At 40.9% G+C, this 26,414-nt stretch overlaps 2 protein-coding genes across 7 annotated transcripts in view; one reads left to right on the forward strand and one right to left on the reverse strand.

The window, feature by feature from the left end:
• The window catches only part of LOC110059513 (fibronectin type III domain-containing protein-like), a 30,892-nt gene extending 19,063 nt beyond the window's left edge, over positions 1-11,829 (forward strand). The window contains exons 10-20 of the mRNA XM_020766209.2: positions 19-309; positions 2,024-2,332; positions 3,040-3,110; positions 3,920-4,267; positions 4,568-4,793; positions 5,792-6,091; positions 6,451-6,573; positions 7,130-7,303; positions 8,032-8,163; positions 8,630-8,708; positions 9,407-11,829. Coding sequence (XP_020621868.2) covers positions 19-309; positions 2,024-2,332; positions 3,040-3,110; positions 3,920-4,267; positions 4,568-4,793; positions 5,792-6,091; positions 6,451-6,573; positions 7,130-7,303; positions 8,032-8,163; positions 8,630-8,708; positions 9,407-9,605 — 2,252 coding nt within the window. The 3' untranslated portion in view covers positions 9,606-11,829. The remainder of the gene's footprint in view (positions 1-18; positions 310-2,023; positions 2,333-3,039; positions 3,111-3,919; positions 4,268-4,567; positions 4,794-5,791; positions 6,092-6,450; positions 6,574-7,129; positions 7,304-8,031; positions 8,164-8,629; positions 8,709-9,406) is intronic.
• A 330-nt stretch (positions 11,830-12,159) lies between these two features.
• Positions 12,160-26,414, reverse strand: part of LOC110059559 (hemicentin-1-like) — a 68,515-nt gene continuing 54,260 nt past the window's right edge. For all 6 annotated transcript variants that reach the window (XM_089276082.1, XM_089276084.1, XM_089276085.1 and 3 more), the window contains 14 exons: positions 25,849-26,094; positions 24,809-25,054; positions 23,868-24,128; positions 22,816-23,097; positions 21,919-22,206; positions 21,354-21,659; positions 20,857-20,927; positions 19,809-20,153; positions 17,928-18,147; positions 16,903-17,202; positions 16,134-16,259; positions 15,700-15,879; positions 15,389-15,526; positions 12,160-14,290 (listed from right to left, as the gene is read on the reverse strand). In XM_089276082.1, coding sequence (XP_089132208.1) covers positions 14,043-14,290; positions 15,389-15,526; positions 15,700-15,879; positions 16,134-16,259; positions 16,903-17,202; positions 17,928-18,147; positions 19,809-20,153; positions 20,857-20,927; positions 21,354-21,659; positions 21,919-22,206; positions 22,816-23,097; positions 23,868-24,128; positions 24,809-25,054; positions 25,849-26,094 — 3,257 coding nt within the window. In that variant the 3' untranslated portion in view covers positions 12,160-14,042. The remainder of the gene's footprint in view (positions 14,291-15,388; positions 15,527-15,699; positions 15,880-16,133; positions 16,260-16,902; positions 17,203-17,927; positions 18,148-19,808; positions 20,154-20,856; positions 20,928-21,353; positions 21,660-21,918; positions 22,207-22,815; positions 23,098-23,867; positions 24,129-24,808; positions 25,055-25,848; positions 26,095-26,414) is intronic.

The raw sequence follows: 26,414 nt of genomic DNA on the forward strand, positions 1-26,414 counted from the left end.
TTTGATTGATGTGCATAGAGAGAACAAGAATTGTGGTTAAGCCTGAGGACAAGTTGGTGAAAGAAGGTGATGCTGTTGACCTAATGTGCAGGGCAGAGTATGACAAGGAATTGGAGATTAGATACTTTTGGAAGCGTGATGATGCCAGAATTGACTACATCCAAAATGTTGTTGAGTGGGATGTGTCGAAAAATGTTCTGACAATTTCGAACATTAAGGTCGAGGATGCTGGTGTTTATACATGTATTGCATATACACCTGAACCAAAAAGATCTGAGGATAGTGCCTCTGCTATCATCAATATTCAAGGTATGTTTGATTTCTCTTGTGTCACATGATTGAGATCTTTTATTTTACAGTGTGATCTTTCAACTCTTGCAGACCTCTCAGTCCCAAGTTCAAAACATTAATACTTCATGAAATAGCAACTGTACAGTTGTTGTAATGCCAGTTTTGAGAGTATGGTGCTTAAGGAGATGCTTTTTATAAGAAAACTTAAACCATTCGTAAACGTGTAAGCGGACTCGATTCGCGCAAAGGTATTCACTTGAAGAACTTGTGATCCTTTGTAATTCTGCTAATTCGTAGACACTGTATATGAATCAAATCTTTGCCTTATTTATTCACTTTGCCTTGAGAATGATGTCACGATGACGCCGAAATGTTGGTTTTTAATATTAATATTCGCCTGCTTATGTTTTAAGAAATCCAGGACTCGACACTAACTTTTCAACTTACTAGCCAAGTGGCTAGTGATTACTTAGATGTTACTAGCCAAAAATATTTATTTACTAGCCAAGTGTTGAGGTTGGCTACCTTATTACATGAAATTTTCACGACACATTTATTTCGCGGTTCGGGTGTGCGCATATTTCGTGACACTTAAATTCACGATTTAAAGACTTTCAGGACTCTGTTTTTCTCTGAGACTTACTTGGAAAAATATCGAGACCCCCAAGACATCACTGTAAAAGCTGTCGAGACTTCTTTACAGACAGGCACCATAGAAATGTTTCAAAGGCAAAACAACTATCTGAACAATACTGTAAACTGTCATTGGCAAAATTTGACTGCTAAAAACAGCTGATTTAAATGTCGAAGGAAATAAATCTTTCTCATCTAATTATTTCTGTAGTGGTAAGTTTGTAAGTATGCATACAACGACAAATCACCCATATATTGTCATGCTAAATGAAATGTTATCCCTTCACAGTTCCGCACCATTTTGCGCATAAAAAAACTTTCGTAACAAAAAAGAGCATTGATGTGTGCTGTCTGGTCTGTCAAATATTTCTTTCAACAAAATTAACATGTTCAGTTCCCCGTTTACGTACCACGTGGTGAAAAGTAGACATACATGCTTAACAGCACATGCCCGGTACCATGATATGTCCACAATGAAATTCTGACATTGTTTCCGAGAAAAGTGTAAATTTTGTGTTTGTCATCCTTGAAGAAGACAGGAACTAGTTCAGCCAATTTCATTTTGTTTACTAGCCAAAGTGGCTAGTGGAAATCGAAAACCTACTAGCCAAAACTAAATTTCTACTAGTCTGTGGCTAGTTGGCTACCAGTAGTGTAGAGCCCTGAAACCATTATTGATGGTGCTTGGTACATCAAGAAAATAATACTTGAAGTACTTTATTGTTTTCTTTGTCCCTATGCTTATCATCATCGTCGCCATTGTCGTCGTCGTCGTCGTCGTCATTGTCGTGATTATTTTGTATTTTGACAAATTTTGAAGTGTCTGGAAATGTGTTCAAGCATGGTCTTGGGTGTTATATCTTCTAAATGAAAACTTAAACTAAGGAGAAAACAGAGAAATGAAACTAAAAATCTATGCCAATTATGATAAGATATCCAAATACCATGTCACAGTTGTGATCTCATTTGCTTAAACTTAACGAATTATTAATGAGTTTGAGACTGCTTTATCTTTACTTAGAACTGAAGTACATGTAGGTAAATGAGACTCTTAAATTCACATTCAGTTTTGGATAATCTTATTCATTATGTTCCACAGGCGTTCCTTTCCCTCCAACCAAACTTGCAATAACAGACACCTGTCAGAATCGAACGACGACTCTCACTTGGGTTACCAGTGCTTCCAATGATGCACCCATCTTGCATTTCCTAGTGGAACAAGAATCAAATCATGAACCTAATGTCTTCAAATTGATCTACAATGTCACAAACCCTAATGCCACTTCTGTTACATTAAATCTCACTGGCTGGGCTACTCTTCGCTTCCGTCTAAGAGCTGTAAACAGACTTGGTCCTAGTCGCCCAAGTGAAGCAACAGGGGCAGGGATTTGCAAAACTTCTCTTGGAAGTAAGTTTTAATTCAATGCCGGGCTTCTTTGAGACAGTACGCAAAGAGCCAAACAGGGGAGCTGTTAATTTGTTGAGCCCTGGAAAATCCCTTAGATCACCCCACATTAGCTGAGGAGACTGCTGGCCAGCATTGTTTCAAGTTCAATATTGTTGAGCCCCACTAAAACAAGTAGAAGTCAGTCTTTTGTTGCTATTGAGTCTTTCCTTACCCAAGAGCATGTGATGATTATAACAATTTTTGACCAGAGAAATCTGTACTGGTAATGGAACTCTACACAGATCTGTTGTCTCCTGGATTAATGGTTTGCATTTTTATCACACATGACAACAAATGTTATTTCACTCTGAAAACTGTTAAGTCTTTAGAACTAAAATTTTTACTAAAGAAGCCCACCACCAAGCCCTTGTAGTTTAGGTGACTGTTTTGCTCGCAGCTTTGTTGTGTGGTGTGCCTCACCAAAAACCAATGACAACAGCAAAAACATTACCCACTCCATGAACTTGGCTTTCCCCAGGCCCAGTTATCAAGTGATCAGCATTGGGAAATTGTTTTGATTGATTAAATAATTCTCCTGATAACTTTGTAAAAAAAAAAAAAATACGGAGACTGTTAAGGAGAAGTTTTATGTTGACAGAGGGGCTTAAAGGGCTTAAAATAATTGTGAGGGGAAATTGATTGTGAAATTGTTCCTACTTTGTTACCAGAACCAGATAAATACCCTGATAACTTACGAGGAGTGCCAAAGGAGGCAGAAAAACTTGACATTGCCTGGACTGTAAGTTTACTAATAATTGTATATAAATTATACTGTAAGCTACTAATCTGTGTTAGGGGTTTCATTAACGTCTTCAGCAGGAGAGGAACTAGTTTACACAGGCAGGCAAAACTATCAGAACTGAACTTCTTTGTAAGAAAATTTTTTGTGCAGGTGGTCAAACCAGTCGGGCAAAATTGTCCTCACAGCCGGTCAATTTGCCAGGTGCCCCTGGCCCCTAATGAAACCCCTATGGTACAGGTGTAGATAAGCTCAGTTGGTATGACTCCTGATTTTTAAAGGTGTTACAATCGTGGGTTCCATTAAGGACCAGGCACGGGGCAAATTGACCAGCTGCAAGGATAATTTTGCCCATCTGGTTTGATAATCTAGGGAAAGTTTTTCTTTTATAGAAGTTCAGTTCAAAAAGTTTCCCAGAATGTGAGAACCAGTTGCCCTGCTGCAGAAAACCCCTGAACAACATGCCAAGGTGTTATGATACAGGAAGACAATAAGTTATGATGCTTTATAAAGAATATGTGGTTTGATAAGTGAAGTATTTATTTACATTTTTCAGGTTGCTTTCATGAACGTCTATTTGTCTGCCAAAAAAATAAAGGGAAAATGATTTTGTTTGTGTGATGTTTTGAAAAATCAATTAACCAAAAGTAATAATATTTTATTATTTGTGAAGATGCAGTGCATCTTAGTGACCAGTATTGCTAAATTCTGACCACGTAGAGAACTAATTGATCAGGCTTCTGCTTTCCATCTTGGACCAGTTTGCTGCATGAAACAGAGTTGATTTCTTTGCTGTTTTGATTTGTCAGCCTATGCCAAGGGTAGATTGGAATGCACCGCAACTCAAGTATGAGCTTAATTACAGAAGAGTCGGAGGTGAACCACCTGATCGTTGGATAGTAGAAAGGTTTAACAGTACTGTTGGTATACTCACTGTACCCGATGCTGGTTATTATAAGCTTTGGGAGTTTAGGATTCGTGCCGTGAACAGTGAAGGACTAGGACCCTGGAGTCCTACTGAACAATCATATTCTGGACAAGACAAACCAGACGGGAAGCCAGGAAATCCAGTGATAGGAGTAATTACGGCACGCAGTGTTGAACTTTCTTGGAATCCTTTACCTGTACCTTCCCGAGGAAGTGTTGATGGATACAGGGTGAGTGTCTTGAAGCCAATGTAGTGTGTGGTACTTAGCCATTATTCTGAGGATTAGATGGCAGCAAAGAATGACAAACAAAAGAGTGTTTGAAATGGCAGAGACAGACAACATAAGCTGCAAGATACAACATACACTATAGGAGGTTGAACTGGTTAGGACACGTACTCACGAGAGAGGGTGTTAAGAACATCAACTGTTCACAGTATTGGGCTTGACACCAAATAATGGCTAGCCCCTGAGGAGATTTGCTTGGTATACATGCATATGTATATAACCCTAATTTTGTTTACAATCTAGATTTATTACTGGGGTGTGAGCAAACTCACCGATCAGACAGCGAGGAGACGTAGACGTGCCATTCCAAGCTACGCAAAGTCTACTAATGTAACTGGAGGTACTACTAAAGAGGCTACAGTTTATGGACTCACACCTTATACAGGGTACACTCTGGCAATCAAGGCATTTAACAGTGGTGGTGAAGGCCCATCAAGTGACGAGGTTACATTTGATACAATTGAGGATGGTATGCTAAGGAAGATTTTCTCTGAATTTGTTACCTGGCGTTGTGTAGTAGAAAATATCCATACCTCCCCCACAGAAGGGATTTTTTTTCCAAGACCCCCCCCCCCCCCCCCTCCTTCCCAACCATCAGGAAATTCCAATTAAACTTGATACATTTCTTTAACTGTTTTGGTCTTAGAGAACCCCCACCCCCACCCACCCTGGAAATTTCAATCCCTTCTGTGGGGAGAGTATGGATTGGATATTTTCTGGAGCTGCACATTATAACATAAAATTAGTATGCAGTAATTTTTCGCACACATTGCAGGCCAATGGTACTGGGGAATTTTATTAGGTAATGAATGCTAGCATGAGCTGTGCGAATGAATTATTTGCAAAGATCACCTAATGAACTCCAAATCCCCTCAGGGCCACCCCACAGGTCACCTACTGTCGAGGGAAAAATCACTGGTTACATTGGTTCAAGTCTAAATTGGCCTAAATGATATTTAGTCACATGTCATACTCGTTGTTTTCAATGCTAGATTTCCAAAAAACGGTAACAGTGTAACTTGTGCGCTAAATTTGCAATGCATGCACATGTATGTGGAAGCTTAGTTGGAAAGTCAGCTTTCTAATCTTCCTGTAAAGAATAGGCTAAATCCTGCCATCTCAAACTGCAAAGGGAAACAAAAATAGTTTGAGATGTCTTAGATTCCCGAAAGCCAACAGTAAGTGACTGAATACAGTCAAACTTCCAATAACAGCCACCTTTCTACAATGGCTGCTTTCTTTTTTTCGCCTGGCAGACAGTCCATACATTCACTCTAATTTTAACCTCTCTACAACTGCCAGAGCATAAGCCTTTCTCCAGAGTACAGAACATTATTTCCTTAAAAAAAGGTCTCTTGGGTGCGTGAACAATGCCCGATTCTTTTTATGTCACCAAGTCTGGAGGTAAGCAATGCAGCACTGTCAAGATCTTCATATTGTTAAGCAGTGTCATTGTTTTTTGTTTAGTTCCTGGACCTCCATCAGACATAGAGGTGTATCCATTTGCGGAGTATATCCTTGTAACATGGAAACCTCCAGAGGAACCCAATGGTGTCATTACGGGGTACCAAGTTGGGTCTGCCGAGTACACAGGCTCCCAGTTCCAGGATATCAATGTGGATATGACAGAGGTGGGTGCTGGTGAGCGTAGGCACCTGCTGTCTGGGCAAAAGGAGTTGTCAGACTATGTCATTGAAATGCGGGCAAAAACTGCACCAGGGTGGGGCGAGTCCGTGAGGAAGACGACAAGTACAGTTAAAATGTCTGGTAAGTCTTAATATGTAAAAGTGAACTCAATTGCCTGCAAATTAGGTCCTTTTCAGCATGTGATCATAGAGCAGTTTTCAATTGAGTGTCGTAAAACCAAGCTTTGGAAAATTGTGGAACTTTGTTTTTTCTCTTTGATTTATGGCACATGTTGTGTAGGTGCTGTGGTCTTTGCAGTCTGAGAAATAGAAAAAAAAAGTTTTGCCTGGAATTGAAAGTATTTCTTGTCATTTCTTCCAGTCATGAAGCAATGATTTTAATTTTTTGTAATGTCCCTTTTCGTTTGTGATCAATTTTTTTTTCTGGGAATAGTGTCTGGCATTAATTTCATTGTTGTTGTTATTGTTGTTGTTTTACAGCTCCTGCTAAGCCAAAGAAGCCGACTGTTACAGGGACGGCAGTTGACGCTGTCAACGTGATTTACAACTTTGACATCGGTGGAGGATACACTCATGAATTCAGAGTCATGTACAGAAAGAAATGTGAGCTTCTTTGATCAATTAGTTATTTAGCTCTCTGTTTCTGTGTGCCAGGAGGCACATAAGTTTGCAACTCTCTCTCTCCAACCAGCCCTGTCTTGTGCCGCACCTTGGCTTTGGCCCAGCTGGCCCACCCCTTCTGTCAGCACTCCTTCTCCACTGTCCTTTCCCTTGTGATCTTTGAAAAGAAAACCTTTGCAGCTTTGCTAGAGAGCTCAACAGGAGACAAATTATCTAGATTTGGTTCCAGTTCCCAGAGTAGAGATTGAGACTTGACTGTATAAATATAATTTTTCACATTTTGTTTTAAGATAGTTGTGCGACGGTATGTAGATTTGTTGGAATGCAGGTTACGTAATTATGTTAAGAAGTGGATTTTTAAGGAGTTGGTGCGTTAGGAGTTGTCACCCGACAGCATCTCCGTTTTTTTATCACTTCATTAAACAAGATGTCCCCTCCTGTATGACTGGTGTTTTCTTACTTGAACTAAGTAAAAAGTTATTTTGTTTTAGTTTCACTGCAGAGTGATTAGATAACAATAATATGTTATATTTTGCAGTGCCTGACGAGGAGTTTGTAAACACATCCTGGGTGAACCACTTTGACGTCCAGAACACAGACATTGGTAACCTTGACAACGAGCTTTACCAGTTCAAGACTGTCGGCAGAAATCCATTAGGAGAGAGTCCACCGAGTGATGTCACTGAAGCAAGACCTCTTCCTGGAGTTGCAGGTACGTTCACCCCTCCCCCTCCACCCCCAGAAATACACCTGCCTCTTGTGCTCGGCTGATGTAGTATTTTGCAAAATGCCAAACCAGCTAGAAGTAGTTAAACTTTTTGGTTTGATACCATAAGTTATCCAGCCAGTGCCTCACCTTCCCTTTCCCATGGGGTGAAAACAGGAAAAACCACTTGTTCCAGGCAACCAGAGTGGACTGTTTTGATCCCTGAAATGTTTTGGGTGTGGTGTGACTTGGGTGTGGCTTTTGGAACAATCTATATTTTATTATTTTTTCTTCTCTAAAAAATTGTGGTCTACTCTATAATGGGATGTTGAATTCTCAGGTCAGGGTCTGGTTACCTAACTAACATAGAGTTTTAAACAGCAGCTCATCCTCCTGGGGTTCCAAGTGCCAATTTTTGTAGCGGAAACTACAAACAATCTGGTTCATGTTTGCTAACAAACTTGTGATTTCATCAGTCACGCTGTATACAGATTTAGGCTATTGAAGCTTTAGCCTGTTCCCGGCTCTCGGCCAGTGGAGACGATCAAAAAAGCGAGAGGCAACCAGCAGAGTCTCAGACCCAACTCATCGCACGCTTGCTTCTTTAATCATTCCTACTGACCAAGAGCCTGGAACTGGCTAATGAAGCTTTGTCATCATCAACTGATTAACACAATATTTCTCTTGTATCTGAATATGACATCAGACTTGATGTTTTCTCTTTGTCATTACAGCTGGCCAGCGTGCTACTACTCCCATACACAAGAGTGCTTGGTTTATTGCGCTGCTGGTTCTGGTCGCCCTCCTGCTCCTGGTGCTGATCATATTTGTTCTCTACACCAGACACCGTGGTGCAAAATATCCTGGTAAGTCAATAAATATTATATCAGACTGGCAATACTGTCACTCGCAGGTGGGGAAACAAGTGACTTGTTAGGTGCGAACCCTGTATTGACTGCAGAAAAGTGATGGCATCTAAAGAAAAGAGAAACTTGCTGGCTACAGGCCTTTAAGTGGCTCGGATCTTGAATTAATTTTTTTTGTCTGAAATATGTAGGGGAAAAGACCTTATAATGAACACCACTATTACTACTTAAAAGGTGTCATTAAAAAGACCAATCACTAGGGTTCCATACGTTACATCCACGTCCGACATAATGAATGGTCACACACTAGGGTTTCATCCATAGACCAGAACCATCTTGTACAGCACAATAAACAGTACCACATGAAAGTACTGCTCAATAGCTTTCATATGGTCACACAAACACCTTTCATCTTCTGACTTAAAGTAAGAATTTCGTAATTTAACCATGTATTGTTTCTGTATAGTTGGTAAACGTGAGAGGAAGAGAGCGGCGCTCATAGATCACGAACCATATGATGAAGAAGAAGGTCCTTTCAACAACGGGTAAGCAGTTGTTATCAATATCTAATTTTTCCTTATGATTTTGATACGGTGAAACTCGTTTAATACCACAGAAACACAAAGTAAATCAAAACATGAATTGCACATCAGCCTTAGCTGGTTTTCATGCGGGTCTTCTATCCTGGTCGAATTGTAATTTGGTGATGTTGGTTTTTGTGGAGGGAGGAAAACTGGAGTACACGGAGAAAACCCTCAGAGCAAGGCGAGAACAAACAACAAACTCAACCCACATATGGCACCAGGCCAGAATCGAACCCGGGTTACATTAGTGGAAGTCGAGTGCTCTGACCACTGTGACACCTACTGCTCCCTTAAAGATGTCCGCATTACGTCAGATGTCTACTTGGGTCAAACACCGTGTACCTCTGAGATTTTGGGGCAAAAAGTTTGTTTTCATTAGCAACATGAGTTTAAGATTAACAAGGATAGCAGCCACATACGGGTCAACACTAGGAAGGGAGAACTAATAATTTTATTGTTCTTCATGTTTGTGCATATGTCCAGTGTGAGGGCGAGGTAAGAAGATGGAATGTATTCGTTCTTCAAGAATTTATGATTGCGCTTGCATTTATGTTAATGTCGGTAGCGAGAGCCAACGCTAAAGAGAGTAATCTTTAGCGTGTTAAGTGACGGTTGTGGCTACAAACGCCTTGCTGATGTCGGCTGTGTTGTTTCTCTAGTGCTCAAGAGAACCCCCCACCCTACCCCAGTCAGGGTTCATTGGACAAAAAGAGTGGGGAGAGCGACCGGGACAGCCTCGACGATTATGGGGAGGGGCCACAGTTCAACGAGGACGGCTCCTTTATAGAGGAATATGGCGACGAGAAGAAGACAGCCCCCGACGAAAAGGACCAGTCCGCATTTGCTACCTTCGTTTAAGGGCCATGTTTTAATGTACCACTGTAGTTTGACGGCTGTAAGAAGTTGAGTGCAGCTTGTTAGCTTAAGAGTGCTGATCAGTGTACCAAGCAAACTGCTTGCCTAAAGAGAAGAAACACCAGCCAGTTAGCTAATCGTAATTGTTGTGTTAGACAAAAGCCTGCGTTAAGGGAGAATGAGCCAAGACAGTCAACGGTTATAATCCTGAGGTAAAGCTAGAAAAAAAAAGTCTCCCACTAAAAAGTTGTTGTTAAGTAGAGTGATAAATTAGAGTTGTTCTTATCAAACTTCACCGGAAAAGCTGATCAGGAAGAGACACGGAAAAAATATGGCAGATGGCGGCGTAAACTGCGTTACACGACGGCGTTGCTTTTTTTAGTGCCACGGTATCTGCTTGCGATTTATTGCAAGGAAAATAGGGTTTTCGTCGTGAATTCTTAATTAAGATTGTATATAAGAACTAGTTGTAGCGAAGCTGTATAAGCCCAGGTTAAACTATGGTTGTTGCGTTCAACGCATTCGAACTGCACTAGAACCGCGCGTGTACCGCAATTTCACCGTTGTCTCACCACGGTTCTCTCCGCGGTCGTGTTCATCGAGAGTTGTCGGAAATTGAGCTTTGACTCGAACAAGTCAATTTATGAATCACACATACGTGTATTATTTATTTTTAATTTTACTCTTCGTACTGTTTAGTGCAAGATTTCGGTAGCTTTTGATTTAGTTAGTCCGAGTTAAGATCATAAATTGGGTCCCTGGCTGAAACCTCGGCGAATCATTCTAGTCTCGCCCTTGAAATGGCTCGCTAAAAAGAGCAAGCTTTACAACTAGGTCCGTATCCATCAGTCCAAAATGATTTTGTCTCCCCATGTCATATCTGTCGAATTTCCATCAAATCGGCATGATCTGAGTTGAGTGGTAAATCTTAAGTGGATCATAATCAACAAGCTTTACTTTTTCATTTTGCTCAAGCAATGAATTAGCGTCTCTCCCCAGTACTACTCGTAATTTTTTCGCTCGTGCCAGGTCCTTTTGGAGAACGGCGTTTCGCTCAACAAATTCCTAAAAGATGAAAAGTTCTGGAATCTAAAAAATTAAGAGTTAATCGTCTGTTAGGTTCGACGTAACTTAAAAACAGAAGGGAAATACCCAAGAGTTGGTCCTTTTTAGGATGAATTTGAATTCCCTCATTCTCAGGCCCGTAGTAAGTGAACTTTAAACGCAAAAAAGGGCGTTTCCCGATGGAAACAAACATTTCTTACAGCAGTTTTGTTATAATTTGTTCATACTTAGGTAACGTTATACATAAGTAACGGTTTCTTCTCATAGTAATGAAAAGGTAGAATTAGTTCTGGTGAAATGTCTCCTGCTGTCGTTTCGTAAATCACAAATTTGTGAGGTATTTTGTAGTCGCTCACTGGCGAAGTTGTGTTTACATTTAATTTTCAATACGTTTTTTCATCAGTGGCCTTTAGAAGAGGTAATGTACTGGCGATTCTGTAACTTTTTGGACATTGGTATATACTAGTAAAAAGAAAAAAAAATTCTTTAAAACTGCTTTTTAGACATGTACAGCGAAATTAAATCGAAAACGATGGAAGCTCTTCAGATCATCTTAAACATATTTACGTTTTGGTTTATACCCAGGTCTCCCACGAACATTTGTGGTACTTGGGAACTCGGTTCTAGTTCCGTTTTCATAGCTATCAATGCGACTAGGCTTGCACGTAATAGTAACGCAAAATATACTTCACAACTAGCTGCGAGAAGCTTCCTAATAGATGCACTAATGTAGCTAAACACATAATGTATCACGTAATTTTTTTTAACACTTGTAGATATAGCGTAGCGGTCCTTGAAAGGTACTGGGTTCGTACGTCCACCCAAAGCAGCAGCAACCTGTATGCATGTTTACCCCCTCCAGGACCCCCTCCGTTCCCCTGAATTCCCCACCCCCACCGCGCACCGAATGTAATTCCCGGTCGAATTTGTCGAGACTAGCCTCACACGCAGACATTCTTTGGACTCGTCACGAGGTTGCGTGACGAGTCCAAAGAACTTCTGCGCGGGAGGCTAGTCTAGACTCAGTCTTCACCCGACCCATTTCTCCAAAGGCTGCGGTTACTCAAAGGTAGTTTTACTCTTCTACTGGTAGTGTTGGATGTACATTTTATTTTACAATGGTTAGTTTGATATTTGTAGAAATAAAGCTGCTAGCGAAGGATGTTTCGTCCACCTGACTTACATTATAAAGCCAAGCCCGTACTCTCGAACTCTCGAGGGAAATGAAAAAGTACGAGTTAGCCCATAGTTGATGGCTGAAAAGCATTTCCAAAGATGAATGATTTGAGTCCACTATGGCGGGGAGTTTCGAGATAACGAGGCTAAACATTGCAACGACGGATGAAGGGAATACTTTCCGAAAGAATTATAGGTTTTACTAAGCGCTTTTCTGTAATCCTCGTTTCTGATTAGTTCTCTGGGGATTTAGTTGTAACAATTGGTGGGTGATCAAGTTTCCTCACTGTTTAGCAAGTCACAGAAAAGATGATAATTCAGCAAACGGTAACCTTTATTACGTAAGATGCACTGCTAAGCTTAATAAGTGATGCGAAAAAGCCACTCATTGCCGGCAAGAACAATTATTCTTGGGGTTCTCATTAAAGCGAATTCAGCGAATAAAACAGCGAGTAATTTAGCTATTCGGAACATAGGGTTGAGACCCAAGGGAACTCCTATATAAAAAGGACCGAGCTGCTCGTTGGAAATTTGGAAAAGAACCCCTAAGAGGTGCCAAGATCCTGTTTATAGGGCGTGGCCTAATTTTTTTTTTTTTTTTTCACCTCTAAGAGGTACCAATTCTAAAAGAACATTGTCTCCTGTCATATTGTTTTCGGCTCGAAGGTACGACTAGCACTCTCGCCCTTTTATATGGGAGACCCTCCGGGGGTAAAGAGCTTCAGTCCAACCCTGAGCAAAAGCCTAATACACTGTCTAACAGACAGTATACAAGTAACATTTCTTTGCGCTAAGCGACTATCTTGGTAAAGCATTGCAATTGAAAGGCGACAAATTTACAACTTCAAAGCAAAGATAACCTAAATCTACTACAGAGGTACGCATTTAAGAACAGATAGTCGAAATCAAGAGAGAATGAAGGGTAACAGAGGTAACCATCCACATAGGCCTTGTTCTCAAGTTATTTTTAGATCTGGTATCCAGTTCTCCTGCGGTTGTTACCACGTGCGTTGCATGCGTAGATGTTTTCTTGGGGGGTGAAAATGCGTGAAAAGTCACGGGCTGTCCACGTAAGCAAAATCCGTGTCTCTGGTTTGGCTACTTCCAGGCCTTCTTCGAATTTCTGAAACCGGGAATGATCTAATTAAATACCTGGAGAGGGCTACCTTGGACATTAGTCCTGTATTATCCTACCCTTTATCCTCTCTTATTGAAATGTGAGGCGACACTCTCCGTTTGATATGTCGTCTCGGAGTTTCTGCATTTTGATTGGCCATTTGAAACTAAGGCCATCAGAAAGTTGTCAAAAAAATGTCGAAAAGTTGCTCAAAATTAATCCAAAACTTTGTTACGTAGCAGCAGTGCGGCGATCTTCATTGCAAGATATTTCAACATAAAACATTTTAAATATGTTTAAGATTTAGTGTGAACAGGACGCTAATGTTAGTGTATATTTGCATGGTGATCAAACAGGAAAGATTATCTCGCTCCTAAGTAATGCACTACAGACTAAATACAGTCTAGGAAACAAGTTCCTTTACAAGTCAGAACCGTCTCCGAGAATTAACTGAGCCCGCAGTTTTCGGCGTAGTTGCCTAGCAACAAAACGTATACTCAATGGCGGCAAACTGACGTGTCAACGTTCGGATATCCCTCGAGTGTGCTCGTCCTATTTCTGATTGGTTGATAAGAATGGGAACCCCTTCGAGCACATCGATAAAGGTTTTCGTAAACGCACTTGTTTCCCTGGCTGAGAAAATTCTTAAAACGATTTGCATTTTAATCTTAAAACAACGAGATTGAAAAACAGTTTTACAACGCTTTTATGGGATACGTGTAGTCTTCATATTTTGCCTCAACTTGTACGACTACAACAATATAGAAAGAGTCCTCATTAAATTACTCAGCTGCAGACAGCACTTCTAAGCTAATTTCTATCGTCACGCAACGCATCTCTAAGGTTTTGCGTGACAAGCTACCTTGGCTGTTGATTGAGTCGTTTTAGAGAAGTATTGCGAGAGAGGATAGGCAAATAAAGACAGCGCAAAAAAGATACAATGAAATAAAATTCTGAGCAAAAAGTTCGCAGCGAAAAGCTAGCAATTATCAAAGAACGAAAAATGTATTTTTTTTGAACGCCACACTGTCGTCAGCCTTCACAGAACTGAGATCAAGGGAACACTTTCCTATGGACCTCTGCTACACAACTGGATGTTTAACCTCTTCTTGTGAAGGTTCCTGCTTATCAATGCTAATTTCACCTACAAAGGAACCGTCTTCTGTGAAATGTGCGTCCGTTCTACCATACTCATCCAGGCTGTCGTGACTCTCGCGGTCGGCCTCCTCCAGTCTTCCTCTCCAGTCCTCGCGCGGTTTGAAGTCGACACGGGCAGGGATCTCTTTTTCTTTTTCTTTTTCATTTTCAATTTCCTTCTCGTGTTCGGCAACTGTTAATATCACAAAATAATACGTTAATCACAGCCCCTTGTATGTATGATAATTTCTGTAATATAGAACGATATCTCTTCGTGGTACTTAAACGTTGTTCCTCATGAGATCTAGGAAAGAGTGCGCGGGTGTCATTTTGGCGGGAAAAATGTGGTAGCCACGTCTTTATAATCCGAGATTTTGCCAAAAAGTTGTTGTGGCGAAAATCAAAGAAAGTTCGCAAAAGGTAAGTCAAAATTGTAAAATAACAAAATGACAAACTTATCAATGGCAGACAATTTTAAATTATCAATCCTACTTCTCACAAACAATAAAGACATCTTCACTGTTAAGATAATGGAGGGCGATATGCTTTCTGTGTAAGCTTATTCACTGAAAACTTGCTATTGAATCTCCACCGTACTCGTAGTCTTACGTATCTCTGCGTATGATTGAAGTTTTTTTTGCCAGCCATGCCAAAGGGTTTACTAAATTTCTCCAGTTCCATTGTTCCCATAAATGTTTCGTCAAACTTTCCTTTAATCGTTTAATATCCCTTGCTCCCTCAAATTAATCCCAAAATATCCCTTGTCCCCTTGAAATAAATGATCATGTTGCCATATTCCCCCAAACCCCAAATTATTATCTACTTTTAGAGCAGATCGGGTCTTATTACAATGTAATTATAATGTTAGAGTGTTGTCATCCTGCTTGCACTTTGCTTTAGCGTTATAGCTGTGGTAAGAATAACGCATGTGTGAAGAACTTCTTTTAAACTGACCTCGAAGCTGGCGCAGAATGTTATTATCCGAGTTAATCAGCCGTTGGATTGTCATAACATACCTAATTCAATCAGATACCAACTACGTTTCCGCGACATGAAATAACTAACGGTATTTCTAGTCCACCCTGGATGGGAGCAAGTCTATCGCAAGGTCACCTCCCCTCCCCCCTCCCCCTCTCCTCCAGCATTAAATTTGACCGTACCCATTTATATCTTTGGGTAGGGAGACACTGGGACGGTAAAGTGTCTCGTCAGAAAATGCAAAACAATACAATATGACTCCGTCCAGGACAATGTAAAGAGAAGTAACGATTAGATCAGGGCAACTCCTTACCTCTAAAATTCAAGCTACGCCTTCGTCTGTGACGTTTAACCAGAACAACAATCACCAAAAGAAGAAAAACGCAGCCTGAGACAATGATGAGTGTGATGAACCAATCAGACTCATACATCGGCGAGCCAACAGCTTTACCTGAAATTCAGTCATAACAAAAATTAGGTTTGATTCAGGCGGTATTATGAATTATTACCGGCATTACCGGCCAGCAGCTAGCATGAAAATCCCTGAAACATTCATTTAATGCTGCCAAAACGCTAGGATGCTCCGGTTCAAACTGGCTACGACCACTTTTTTAAACAGCTTACCGACAACAGGGTCGCCCGCTACAAAAGCTTCAGTGATGTTACTTTCTGGACTTGTTCCGACAGTGTTTTTACCAATAGTCTTGATTTCATACAGCGCGGCAAAGTCCAGATCTTTGATTACAGTAGACTGCATGCGGAAATGATCCACCCATGCAGTTTCCTGAAATTGTTCTCCTTCTCCTGTAAAATGAAAAGAAAAGAATCTCTCTGAAGGGGATTTTACGTCATTATTGAACAGTGTTAAAACGGTTGATAACTAAGGTAACTAGGTCTTGTGTTCTTATCGTTCTTCATGGTCAGTGAATTATTTCGTATTTAGCAGGATCCAATAGGAAATGTCTCTTTGGTTAAAAGGATTGTTGAGTCATTACTGTTATCGTTATCGTTATCGTTATCATTATTATCATTGCTATTATTATTATTATTATTCTCACCTTTCTTTTTGTATAAAACTTTGAACTCGTGTGTCCATCCACCTCCGACACCAAAGTTGTACGTCACATTAAACGCGGCCGGTTCTCCTGTTACGACTACAGTGGGTTTTTCTGGCTTAGCAGGAGCTGTGAAAAGACAACGGACGGATGTTACTAAAACTGGTAACGGGGAACCGTAACACTTCCTTACATTCCCCCAAATTGTTCCCTTTTCTTTTCCTTTGTCTGCCATGTCGAATTCTTAGGCGGGTTACCGCTGTACATTCGTTCCCAGACTCCCGTTCCCGGTTCCCCGTTCCCGGTTCCCCGTTCCCGGTTCCCAGTTCCCCGTTACCAGTTTTAGTAACATCCGACAACGGACATCTATGAATTATCCTGCGAAATTCTTCGCAGAATACTTAGCTGTCGAGTTGGCTAAAACCTTGCCATATTTTCCACAGATCCCAGAAGAAAAACAGTCGGGAACAAGAAATATCCTCCTCATAGTCTATTAAGACTGTTTGTACATGTTAAAGTGTTTCACACGTTCGAGAAAGGGTTATGCTGAAGACGCCAAAACGCCATAGAAATGTGGATTCCAAACAATACATCACGGAGTTTTGATTCAGTTGGGGACCAGTCTATTTGAAACGAATAATCAAACCGCACAAACGGGACTTTTTTCTCTCGATCTACGGAAAAGTTGCGCAATTGGAATTAAAAAAAGGTTACGCTTTTAAATCTTGCGGTATGTCATGACGTAGGTAGTCTATCGCTTAAAACGTCTCACCTGACTTTTTCATAGTTGTTGTAGTTGTTCTTAAGCTGGCACCCCAGCCCTTCGACGTTCTCGCTCGCAATTCCACAACATAGCTTGTTTCAAATCTCTCATTACCCAACAATTTCTTATATACATTGGGTTGTACTGTCTCCATGGTAACTACCACACTCTCGGGCGATAACGCACTGTACTCAGCGGACCCCACTTGGTAGTTCGTAATGATCCCGTTGGGCTCCTTGGGCTGTGTCCACGTGACCAGTAGGTATTCTCCGAATGGAAATATTTTTACGTTTGATGGAGGGCCTGGTACTGATAGTAAATCAGATAGCATATTTGAGTAAATGTGAATCACATATTGTGTTTGGCTTCATTAGCTTTGACTGACTTTTGTGTTAAATTTCTTCTATCATTTATCATGGTAAATATTTAAAAGAGGTTTTATGAAGCTTTCAAAAACAATTCGATACAGCTAACAAAAGCACACTTGTACTCGTGATTGGTTCAATCAATCAATTAGTAAATCAACTGATCAGTTTGTCAGCCAGTTAATCAGTCCATCAGTCAACCGGTCACTTTCCCAGTCAATCTGTCTATCAGTCAGTCAGTAAGTTAGTCTGTCTGTCTGTTTGCCAGTTTCTCTGTCTGTCAGTTTGTCTTTCTGTCTGTCTTTGTCCGTCTTTCTGTCAGCTAGCCAGTCAGTCAGTCTGTCAGCCAGTCACTCTGTCAGTCAATCTATCAGTCAGTCAGTTAGTCCTTCTGTCTGTCCGTCAGCCAGTCACCCTGTCTGTCAGTTCGTCTGTCTATCTGTCTTTGTCTGTCTTTCTGTCAGTAAGTCAATCGGTCAGTCTGTCTGTCTGTCTGTCAGTCAGTCACTCTGTCAGTCAGTGAGTCAGTCACTGTCACAGTGTCAGTCTGTCTGTCTGACCGTCTGACAAAACTAATGATTAGTTCATTGCATTGCTACCTTTCAGATTGTTTTGGTCCGTTCAGTATTTTGACCTATTTTGACCTTCAAGCAATAGGTATTCGCTTACCACCCTCCAAAGTTTCAAAGGACATTGCAACGCTTTCAGGGCCTTCACCAGCGGAGTTAAAAGCTTTCACGACCACATTATAGTTGGCGTATGGTTTGAGACCAGTAAGGGTAGCTTGTCGAGTATCGCCTCCAAGAACCTTCAGAGAATTGGCCGAGCTGGGTACATCACGTCTTTTTCTTCTGATGCTGACTGAAAGACTTTCACCCCAGTAATAAATCTACCAAAGTAGGACAAAAAATATTTCGAAACATTATTCAATATTCAAAATTCAAATTCAAATTTTGTTGTGTGGTCAATGCGCTTAGCTACACGTAACTAGTTCACCGGCATGCCACTTAACTGAAGGAAACAAATATATCAAATACACAAAATAGGGATTCCACGGAAATAGATGTCCAACAGTAGCAACTAAATGAAAGAATGAAAGATGCGAATGCAGCCATAACACTACTGGAAAAATGACCTGAAAAAATTTCAGGCTCTGAACGGGATTCGAACCCACGACCTTTGCGTTACCGGTGCAATGCTCTACCAACTGAGCTATCAAAGCCACATGAGAGCGGTCGCATATGAATTCCATGCAGTTCATATGCTTGAGCCGAGTGTTACGTCCACTGAACATATAAGGCCGAACTCACACACGACCGCTCTCATGTGGCTTTGATAGCTCAGTTGGTAGAGCATTGCACCGGTAACGCAAAGTCGTGGGTTCGAATCCCGTTCAGAGCCTGAAATTTTTTCAGGTCATTTTTCCAGTAGTGTTATGGCTGCATTCGCATCTTTCATTCTTTCAAACAAAATAGGCTTCAAGACCCAACTGGCGGGAGGCAGGCCAGTCGGCTATTTACAAGCATGACCGAGGAGTTGAACAGGGTCTTCCGAGAAACAACTCCGACTAAGTGGACTTGAATCCGCGACCTCCGGGAGCCCGGCGCCCTGACAACTGGGCCACACTGCCTCCTAATGGCAGCATCAGTTTCAGTGTTTTGTTTTTTGAGGATGCGATGATGTTATTAGCTAATATAATTCACAGTGCCTTGATACTGAAGACTGAATTTTTCAAAATCCTTTGCTCCGAACTTATGTGGCGAAATTTTACCGCCTTGTGATGTGAACATCTAGGGCAGTTTTCAGCTGAGTGTTGTGAAGCCAAAACCAAAAGTTATCACTCTAACCAATAACAAAGGACACGGACAATACAGTGAACCAATCAAAACTCGAAGCAAATGTATGTAGCTCACGCGAAGCGGCGCGGGAAATCGAGTGCGAGCGAGTTATGATTCATTTTGGTTTTACTTCTGATTGAATGAAAAAGTAGCGCGAGTTTTTTTAAGCCAATCGAGCAGAAATAAAAACGCGAAATAAAACCAAATAGAACGCGATATACTTTTGTCACTAACGTGAAAACCGCTCTGTATATTCTGCGGATGAAACATAAATGAAAGCAATTGAGTAGAATGTTCAGGTAGTGCCTATAGGTTATAAAAATAGAAGAACCGTAGCCAGGACAAAATATATTAAAAATTAATAAAAACGTTCACTGGCTATATAAAGTTCACTTATAGATGATGTTACACGACACGATTGCATGGCGCACAGGGTGACTTTTAACGCAACATTTCGTTGCGGCGACATGTTGCAATTCAAAAAATTGCAATATTGTTGCCCGAATTTTGCATGTTGCAATAAAAAATCGTCTTGAGTAACATACCGTTGCCGCAACAAAGTTGTGTGAAAAGTTGTCTCGCGTAACATACATTAAAAATCGGCGTGAAAAAAAATCGGCTCATGTATAACATCACCTGATGCTTTCCTAATAAAACGCTAGGAAACTTTGTAACCTTTAATTCTGGAAGTTTTCAGACTTAAAGAGTTCACCTTGTATCCATCAACACTTCCTTGTTTGACTGCAACAGGTTCCCAGAACAGTGTGACATTGCTGTCTGTTACTGTTCCTACTTGAGGGTTTTCCGGTTTAACAGCGGGAGGATTCTGACCAGAATACGATCTGTTAACAGGACTGACCGGTCCTAGTCCCTCGTGATTACCGGCGTTAATTGTAAACTCCCACTGCTGGTAATAACCGGGATCGGACAATGCAAACACCCCGACTTTTGAATCACCGATTTTTTCCTCAATCCAGTCCTCTAAAATGCCATTGACTTTCCTGTATTTCAGTATGTAATAGCAGCCGGGAGCATTCCAATCTTCCTTGGGCATAGGCTAGAAGAACAAAAGGAAGTGAGCGACTGAGAAGAGCGCCCAGAGAACTGCGTCAACTCTTCATTGCTGAAATATACAACGCCTATAGTGTTGAATAATTTTAACATGTTGGCACCCTTACGTCCAGGGAACACGCTTCCGCACCAGACTCCTCCGGCCCGATCGCTTCGCTCGCCGACTCGTTTCTCGCTTGCGTGTACGACTCAAAGGTGAGTTTGCTCACAGGTTTAACATTTCTCTTTCCACCCTACCCCCTGGGGGACCGCCCGTGAGGAAGCTCTTTTGGAGTGGGGGTGCACGCCCTATTCCAAGAGAACTTTCTCTTAGGCTAGCTATCTGGAGAGAGAAAGTGCTAACCCTGACTTCCCTTCTTCTTCTGAGCTACCGTCTATGAAGATAAATTAAGGATATTTTAATGAAGGTTGTACTTTAGTGCACTTTACTAACCCCCCTCACTTTCGAGGACGAATGTACTCAGAATACGACATCTTGTCCAGTGTAACAATGTCTACAACCGCACCATTTAAAAACAATAACAACAAAAACAAGATTTTCAAAAGCTCATTACTAATTCAATGCTAACGGAATTTTTGTCTTAAATAGAATGTTTTGTATATTAACGATTTTTTACACGAGTTTAATTTATTCCCATCTGGTCGGTAAGAATATCTAGTTTATCTTATACTGGAGTTATTGTACTCACGGTCCAGGTGATGGACAGCTCATTTGCCTTCACAGGCACACCTCGTAGATTAGCAGGATATTTCTCTGGGACTGTCAATGAAATTGGTTAAGTGATTAATTCATCAATTATTTTGAGCTGAAACAACAAACATTAACCAATAAGGTAACTAACTATAAAACTATGAACTAAAAAGAGTTACATTTACGAGAAGCAGCTTCATCAAAAGACAAGACAGTTTGATTCTTGGAATGAACCTGATGAAAAGTAAATTGCAAAGATTTCTCTTTCTGCTAAGAAAAATCATATTGTACTGAACACTGTAAAATGTAAGATACCACGTTTTCGCGCTAAATTATTTACGATGCCACGTTTGGTAACGACTAAGTCCCGATTATACGTTGAATGACGTCCGAAAAATCTTCGGATAGTTTTCGGAAAACTTCGTACTCTACATTTGAATTAGTGGTACGTGTGTGTATATCACGTGCCATTTTCAACGGTTACAAGAAACTCACATCCAACTGAAGTCGTGCAGATGCCTTCTGCTGTAGGTATACTGGGGCGACTTGGTCCAAAGCTGCTCACAGCCCTTATACGGAAACGCAAAGTAGCCCAACCAGGCAGGTTTAAGGTAACTGACGTAATATTAGGGCTGGTGACATTGTACACGAGTTTGAAGACACTCGATTTGTGATCGGATTCCTGGTCAATCAGGTAGTGAGTAACGCGAGTGTCATTAGAGACTACAGGACTCCAGGAAAGGTTAGTCTTCCTGTTGTAGCAGTCTGTTATTTGAAGGTCACGTGGGGGAGGTGGGGCACCTGAGAAGGGAAATGAAATAAATGTTTTAATCTATGCATGGAGACAAACGGTAAAATGGATCAATTTCATGTCAAAATCATTGCCACGTTAACTTTAATTAGGCTAGCACCAATTTTTTTTTTTTTTTGGTCAACGTAACTCGGCGAAAACGATTGATCCAAAACCAACATAGCCTAAATTCACTGTAGCACATCTAAGAGAATCTGTGTAGACAGCAAGCGCATTCTCTACATCACACCATGAACTTATTCGCACTACCTTGTATTGAAACAATGGCGGACGCAGTGTCTTCCGATCCTTTGGGATCCGGTGTGAACACAATGCAGGTGTAAACACCGGCCTCTTCAGCAGTTATGTCTGGTATGTTTATCACTCTGTCCTCTTCCAACAACTGAACGTTTGACTCATAAGCAATATCAGCACCGTCCTTTCTCCAGATGTATCTCAGTTCTAACGAGGGATCCGCAGTGGCTCTGCACTGTAGAGTCACACGTGTACCCTTGGTAACTGTTCTGTTTTGTGGTTTGACAACAATCTTTGTCCTCTCTGTTTTAATGTAAACCAAAGAAAATTGTCAAAGAATAAGGTAACTACATTCATAGTTAATTTTGTTGTATCTCATGAAGCAATGATTACAAAACAAATGACTGACTGCAAACGAGCCTTAGTTTTGATTTTCGGTTTTCCATTGCCTGTTGAAACTGATAATACGGGTGGTGAATGGTAAAAGCAAGACTTTGAGAGATGGCGAGACTGGCGTTTTTCTTTGCGTGTCGAGACATTTTTACTTCTCCAGTTCCGACACAGAGACTTCAAAGGGTTTTATAAACAAAAAAAGAAAAAAAAAACAATAAACAAATTGGTACTTCGAGACTGTCGTAGCCTGGCGAAAAATCGAGACTCCGAGACAGCTTTGTGAAAACACCTAGACTATGAGACACACATAACCCTTTAAAAAACGAGACTGCGAGATCCGTGAAATTAGACGAAAATTTTGCGAGACCCATGGTTTTGGAAGAACCACTCGCGAGCCCTGTTAATGTGTTTGCTTAAGCTATTCGTTTACCAACTTAGTTAGGAAACTAGAAATATGCGCTATTAACACAGGTTTAAGATAAAAATAACTTTAAGCCTTTTCAACACAGTTTCTCTTACCAAGCAAAATCCCAGGAGCTGTTGCATTTGCTTTTCCCAAGTAGTTCTGAGCCATACAAGTGTATATACCACCATCATCATCTGTCACTTTGGTTATGACTAGAGTACCATCTGCTTCTAGTTTGTAGCTCGAGTTCTGCCCATAACTTACCGCTGTACCGTCTTTGAACCATTTTACTGATGGCTGAGGTTCTCCCAGAGGTTTGCAAGGTAACCGAGCCTGGCTCTCCTTAAACAGGTAAAAAGGACCAAATCCAACACCTAAGAAGGATGGTTTCCAGGCTGCGAAGAGAAGCGTAGTCATGTTATTAATGTTCTATTCATATCAACCATTTAAGTGTGGTTCAAAAAACCCGTTTTTTTTTTGTTGGTTTGGTTGATAATCACTTCGAACTATTCGAAATTGTTAATTTTGTTGTGTCCCCTTTGAGCATTTTTAACTATTTTCGATATAAACGGCATGGTTGATGGATATTCAACAATTCTTCATCCAAACCAACCGAAAACGTTTTCCACAATAGTAAACAAGAGAATGTAAACAATCCAATGAACGTAACTTTACCTTATATTTTGTAAGTGGTTGGTGTGTTGCCTTACTGGCTCTTACGCAACTTCGTTCCCAGGGTCTCATCTTCCTGCCCTACCCTGGGAACGAGGTTGGCTCTAACGAAGTACAAGTCAAGTGGTCCAAAGAGCGTTTATACGCAAAAAGGCGGGAAATTGTGCGCGCCGCACCTTTGTTACGTCCCAGTTCTTTCTCGTCTTAAACCTTAGTTTCCAGTACTCCCTAAATAGGCCATTTCCGAGTTACCTTGTGCCTCTGTTTCAAAACGAGTCTTCGTGCAAACCTTTCTTATGAAAACAAGTTTGATTTGCACGAAGATGACCCTGTGAGCGGAACTCATTTTCATATGAATGGTTTTGCACAAAGACTCGCTTTGACACAGAGGCAAAAAGGAAACTCGAAAATGGCCTATTGCGGAGGAAGACCAGATTGCAAGTAGTCAAAACATAAACAAGCATTTGATAAAAATCGATTACAAAGGTCTCACCCTTGACAGCGATATAGAGTGTGGCTTTCTGTCCAGACCCAGCGCTGTTGACGGCAACACAGGAATATGAACCGCTTCTTTGAAGCTGAAGGTGATAAATACCAGTGTTGTTGCTACCAAGGAGTGACTGATCGCGGTAAAATCTGTACTCGTCGACAGCTGGACGTGAATCTGCCGTGCAGTTAAATTTGACGGAACTATCAAATTTGACAGCACTGGTGATATCTGCATCGACTGAAAGGTGCGTTCTTTCTGGTTTGACTAAAAAAAACGAAGATATATATCAAACAAAGTTATTACATTAAAACAATTTTCAATCGAGTATTGAAACTTATCTGGGATTGTTGAGTTACGCTTTGCCGCGTGCACCTATTTGCAAAAACTCGCGCCCCCTACTCAGCTAATCAAAATACAAAACCAAATCTATACCAATGGTAACTTAGTCAAAGGCATGTTTTCCAGCGCTTGTTGCCTGTCAGGTGTATCTGCTTCGCGTTTTTGCTGGTAATTATTTTGATTGTTTTGATTTTAGTAAATCTTAACTGGAGGAAATCGTTAAATTACGTTTTGGGTGCTTTTTTTGGTCGCTTACAATCTAAATAAATAACTAAATTACAATATTAAGAGGGAAAGCCACATCAGCCCTAGCTGGTTTTCAAGTGAGTCCTCTATCCTGGTGGATTGGAATTTGAGGTGTTGGTTTTTAGGGATGGAGAGCACACAGAGAAAAACCATTTGAGCAAATTTAGACGAGAATAAACAACAAACTCAACCCACATATGGCACCGGGCCGGAATCGCAGCCGGGCCATATTGGTGGGAGGCGTGCGCCCTCACCACTGCGCCATCTCTGCTCTCTACGTTGAACTATATGTAAAGTAGTGTTCTTTTTACAATTTACATTAAGAGAAACCATCCAACGAGAAACAGGAATTCACTTACAGTGTACTTCCAGATAGCCGCTAGCATTAGCAGTCGTGTTAAACGTATTTTGTGCAGAGCACCAGTAATATCCAGACTGAGTTCTGTTTGCCTCAAAGCTCAGTGTGTCCCCTTGACCCACAGTCATACCATCTTTCATCCATGTTATCTTTGGAGCTGGGTTCCCTGTGGCATCGCAGTGGAATGTTGCGAGGTTTCCCTCAATAACAGTCTGGTGGGTCAAGCGTACCGAGCAACTTGGTGGAACTACAATTTATAAAAAACGTATTTTAACCTTAGTATCTGCTGGGTAAGATTCATCGAGTTAATACCGCGTATTAGGCTCAAGGACTGGTTCACACTAGCAACATAACGACATAAACGACATAATCGCTCATGTCGGTAATGTGAACATCGAAATAAAGACAAGGAAAAGATCAGTTTTTTTCCTTATGTCGTTATGTTCATGCTGTTATATTGTTATTATGTCATTATGTCGCTAGTGTGAACTAGGCTTAACGGGTTGATGTGGGCCTATCTGGAAGAGAAAAACTTCTCTGTCCTTCACAGAACATTCGCCAGGACATCCCTTTACCTTTTCAACAATATCCCATTTGCCAGTACTTACTGAGTGAGTAAGTTCAGAACAGAGAGTAAAGTAATTGGTTTTTAGTAATTTTAATCGGTCCTGACACATTGACCGTGAGCCGAATATTATGTAGCCTTTTTGTGTGGATAGGGCCATAACTACATGCCCACTGAGAGGCGATGTCCACATATAGGACCGTATAAGATGCCTATTAGCTATTATTTGTCTTTAATATATGGCTTGTGTTTGTAGCCGATATAACGCGCTCGGATTGGCCAACTATAGGTCATTATTCTTCCGTAATGCCCACGGACCGATTAGAGGCCTGCAAAGCCAAAGCAAAAAGCCATATAATAAACAACTTATCTATCGTTTGGTCAATACGGTTAGGCCGAGGTTTGAGATTTTCCGTAAACACCTCACTCTAGGTTAATAAGTAATTAGTACTGCACAGATACTAATTCATACTTACACTGCACATCAAGGTAAACGCTGGTATTGATATAGACATCCAGTCCATTCTCTGCTGAACACCAGTATTTTCCAGATTGATTCCTGTTTGCTGTTAACTTAAAAGGGTCTCCCGAGGCCACAGTCTTCCCATCTTTAAGCCATGTTATTGTCGGGGTAGGGTTACCAATGGCTTTGCAGTGGAATGTGGTTTCGTCGTCCTCCTTTACACTCTGGTTACCTGGTTTACTTGTAAAACTTGGAGGAACTGAAGACGATAAAACAACCTGATTATATTACATATACAGCGGTTTTTTTAGCGTCGAAAAGTGATCGGTTTTACAACAACTACGCTACACGATTGGCTTAAAAAAACTCACGCCACTTTTTTTTCATCCAATTAGAAGTAAAAACAAAACCAACTGTGACTCGCTCGCAATTTTTTTCCCGCGCTTTGCGTCAGCTACATGATTGCGTTAGTTACGAGTTTTGATTGGTTCACTGTATTGTCCATGTCCTATGTGATTGGCTAGAGTAATTACTTTGGTTTTGGTTTTACGACACTCAGTTGAAGAATTCTCTATGTGT

The sequence above is a fragment of the Orbicella faveolata genome, unplaced genomic scaffold (genome assembly GCF_042242905.1).
Source record: "Orbicella faveolata isolate gen_17 unplaced genomic scaffold, um_ofav_v1 contig_4, whole genome shotgun sequence".
NCBI classification, from domain to species: Eukaryota; Metazoa; Cnidaria; class Anthozoa; order Scleractinia; family Merulinidae; genus Orbicella; species Orbicella faveolata.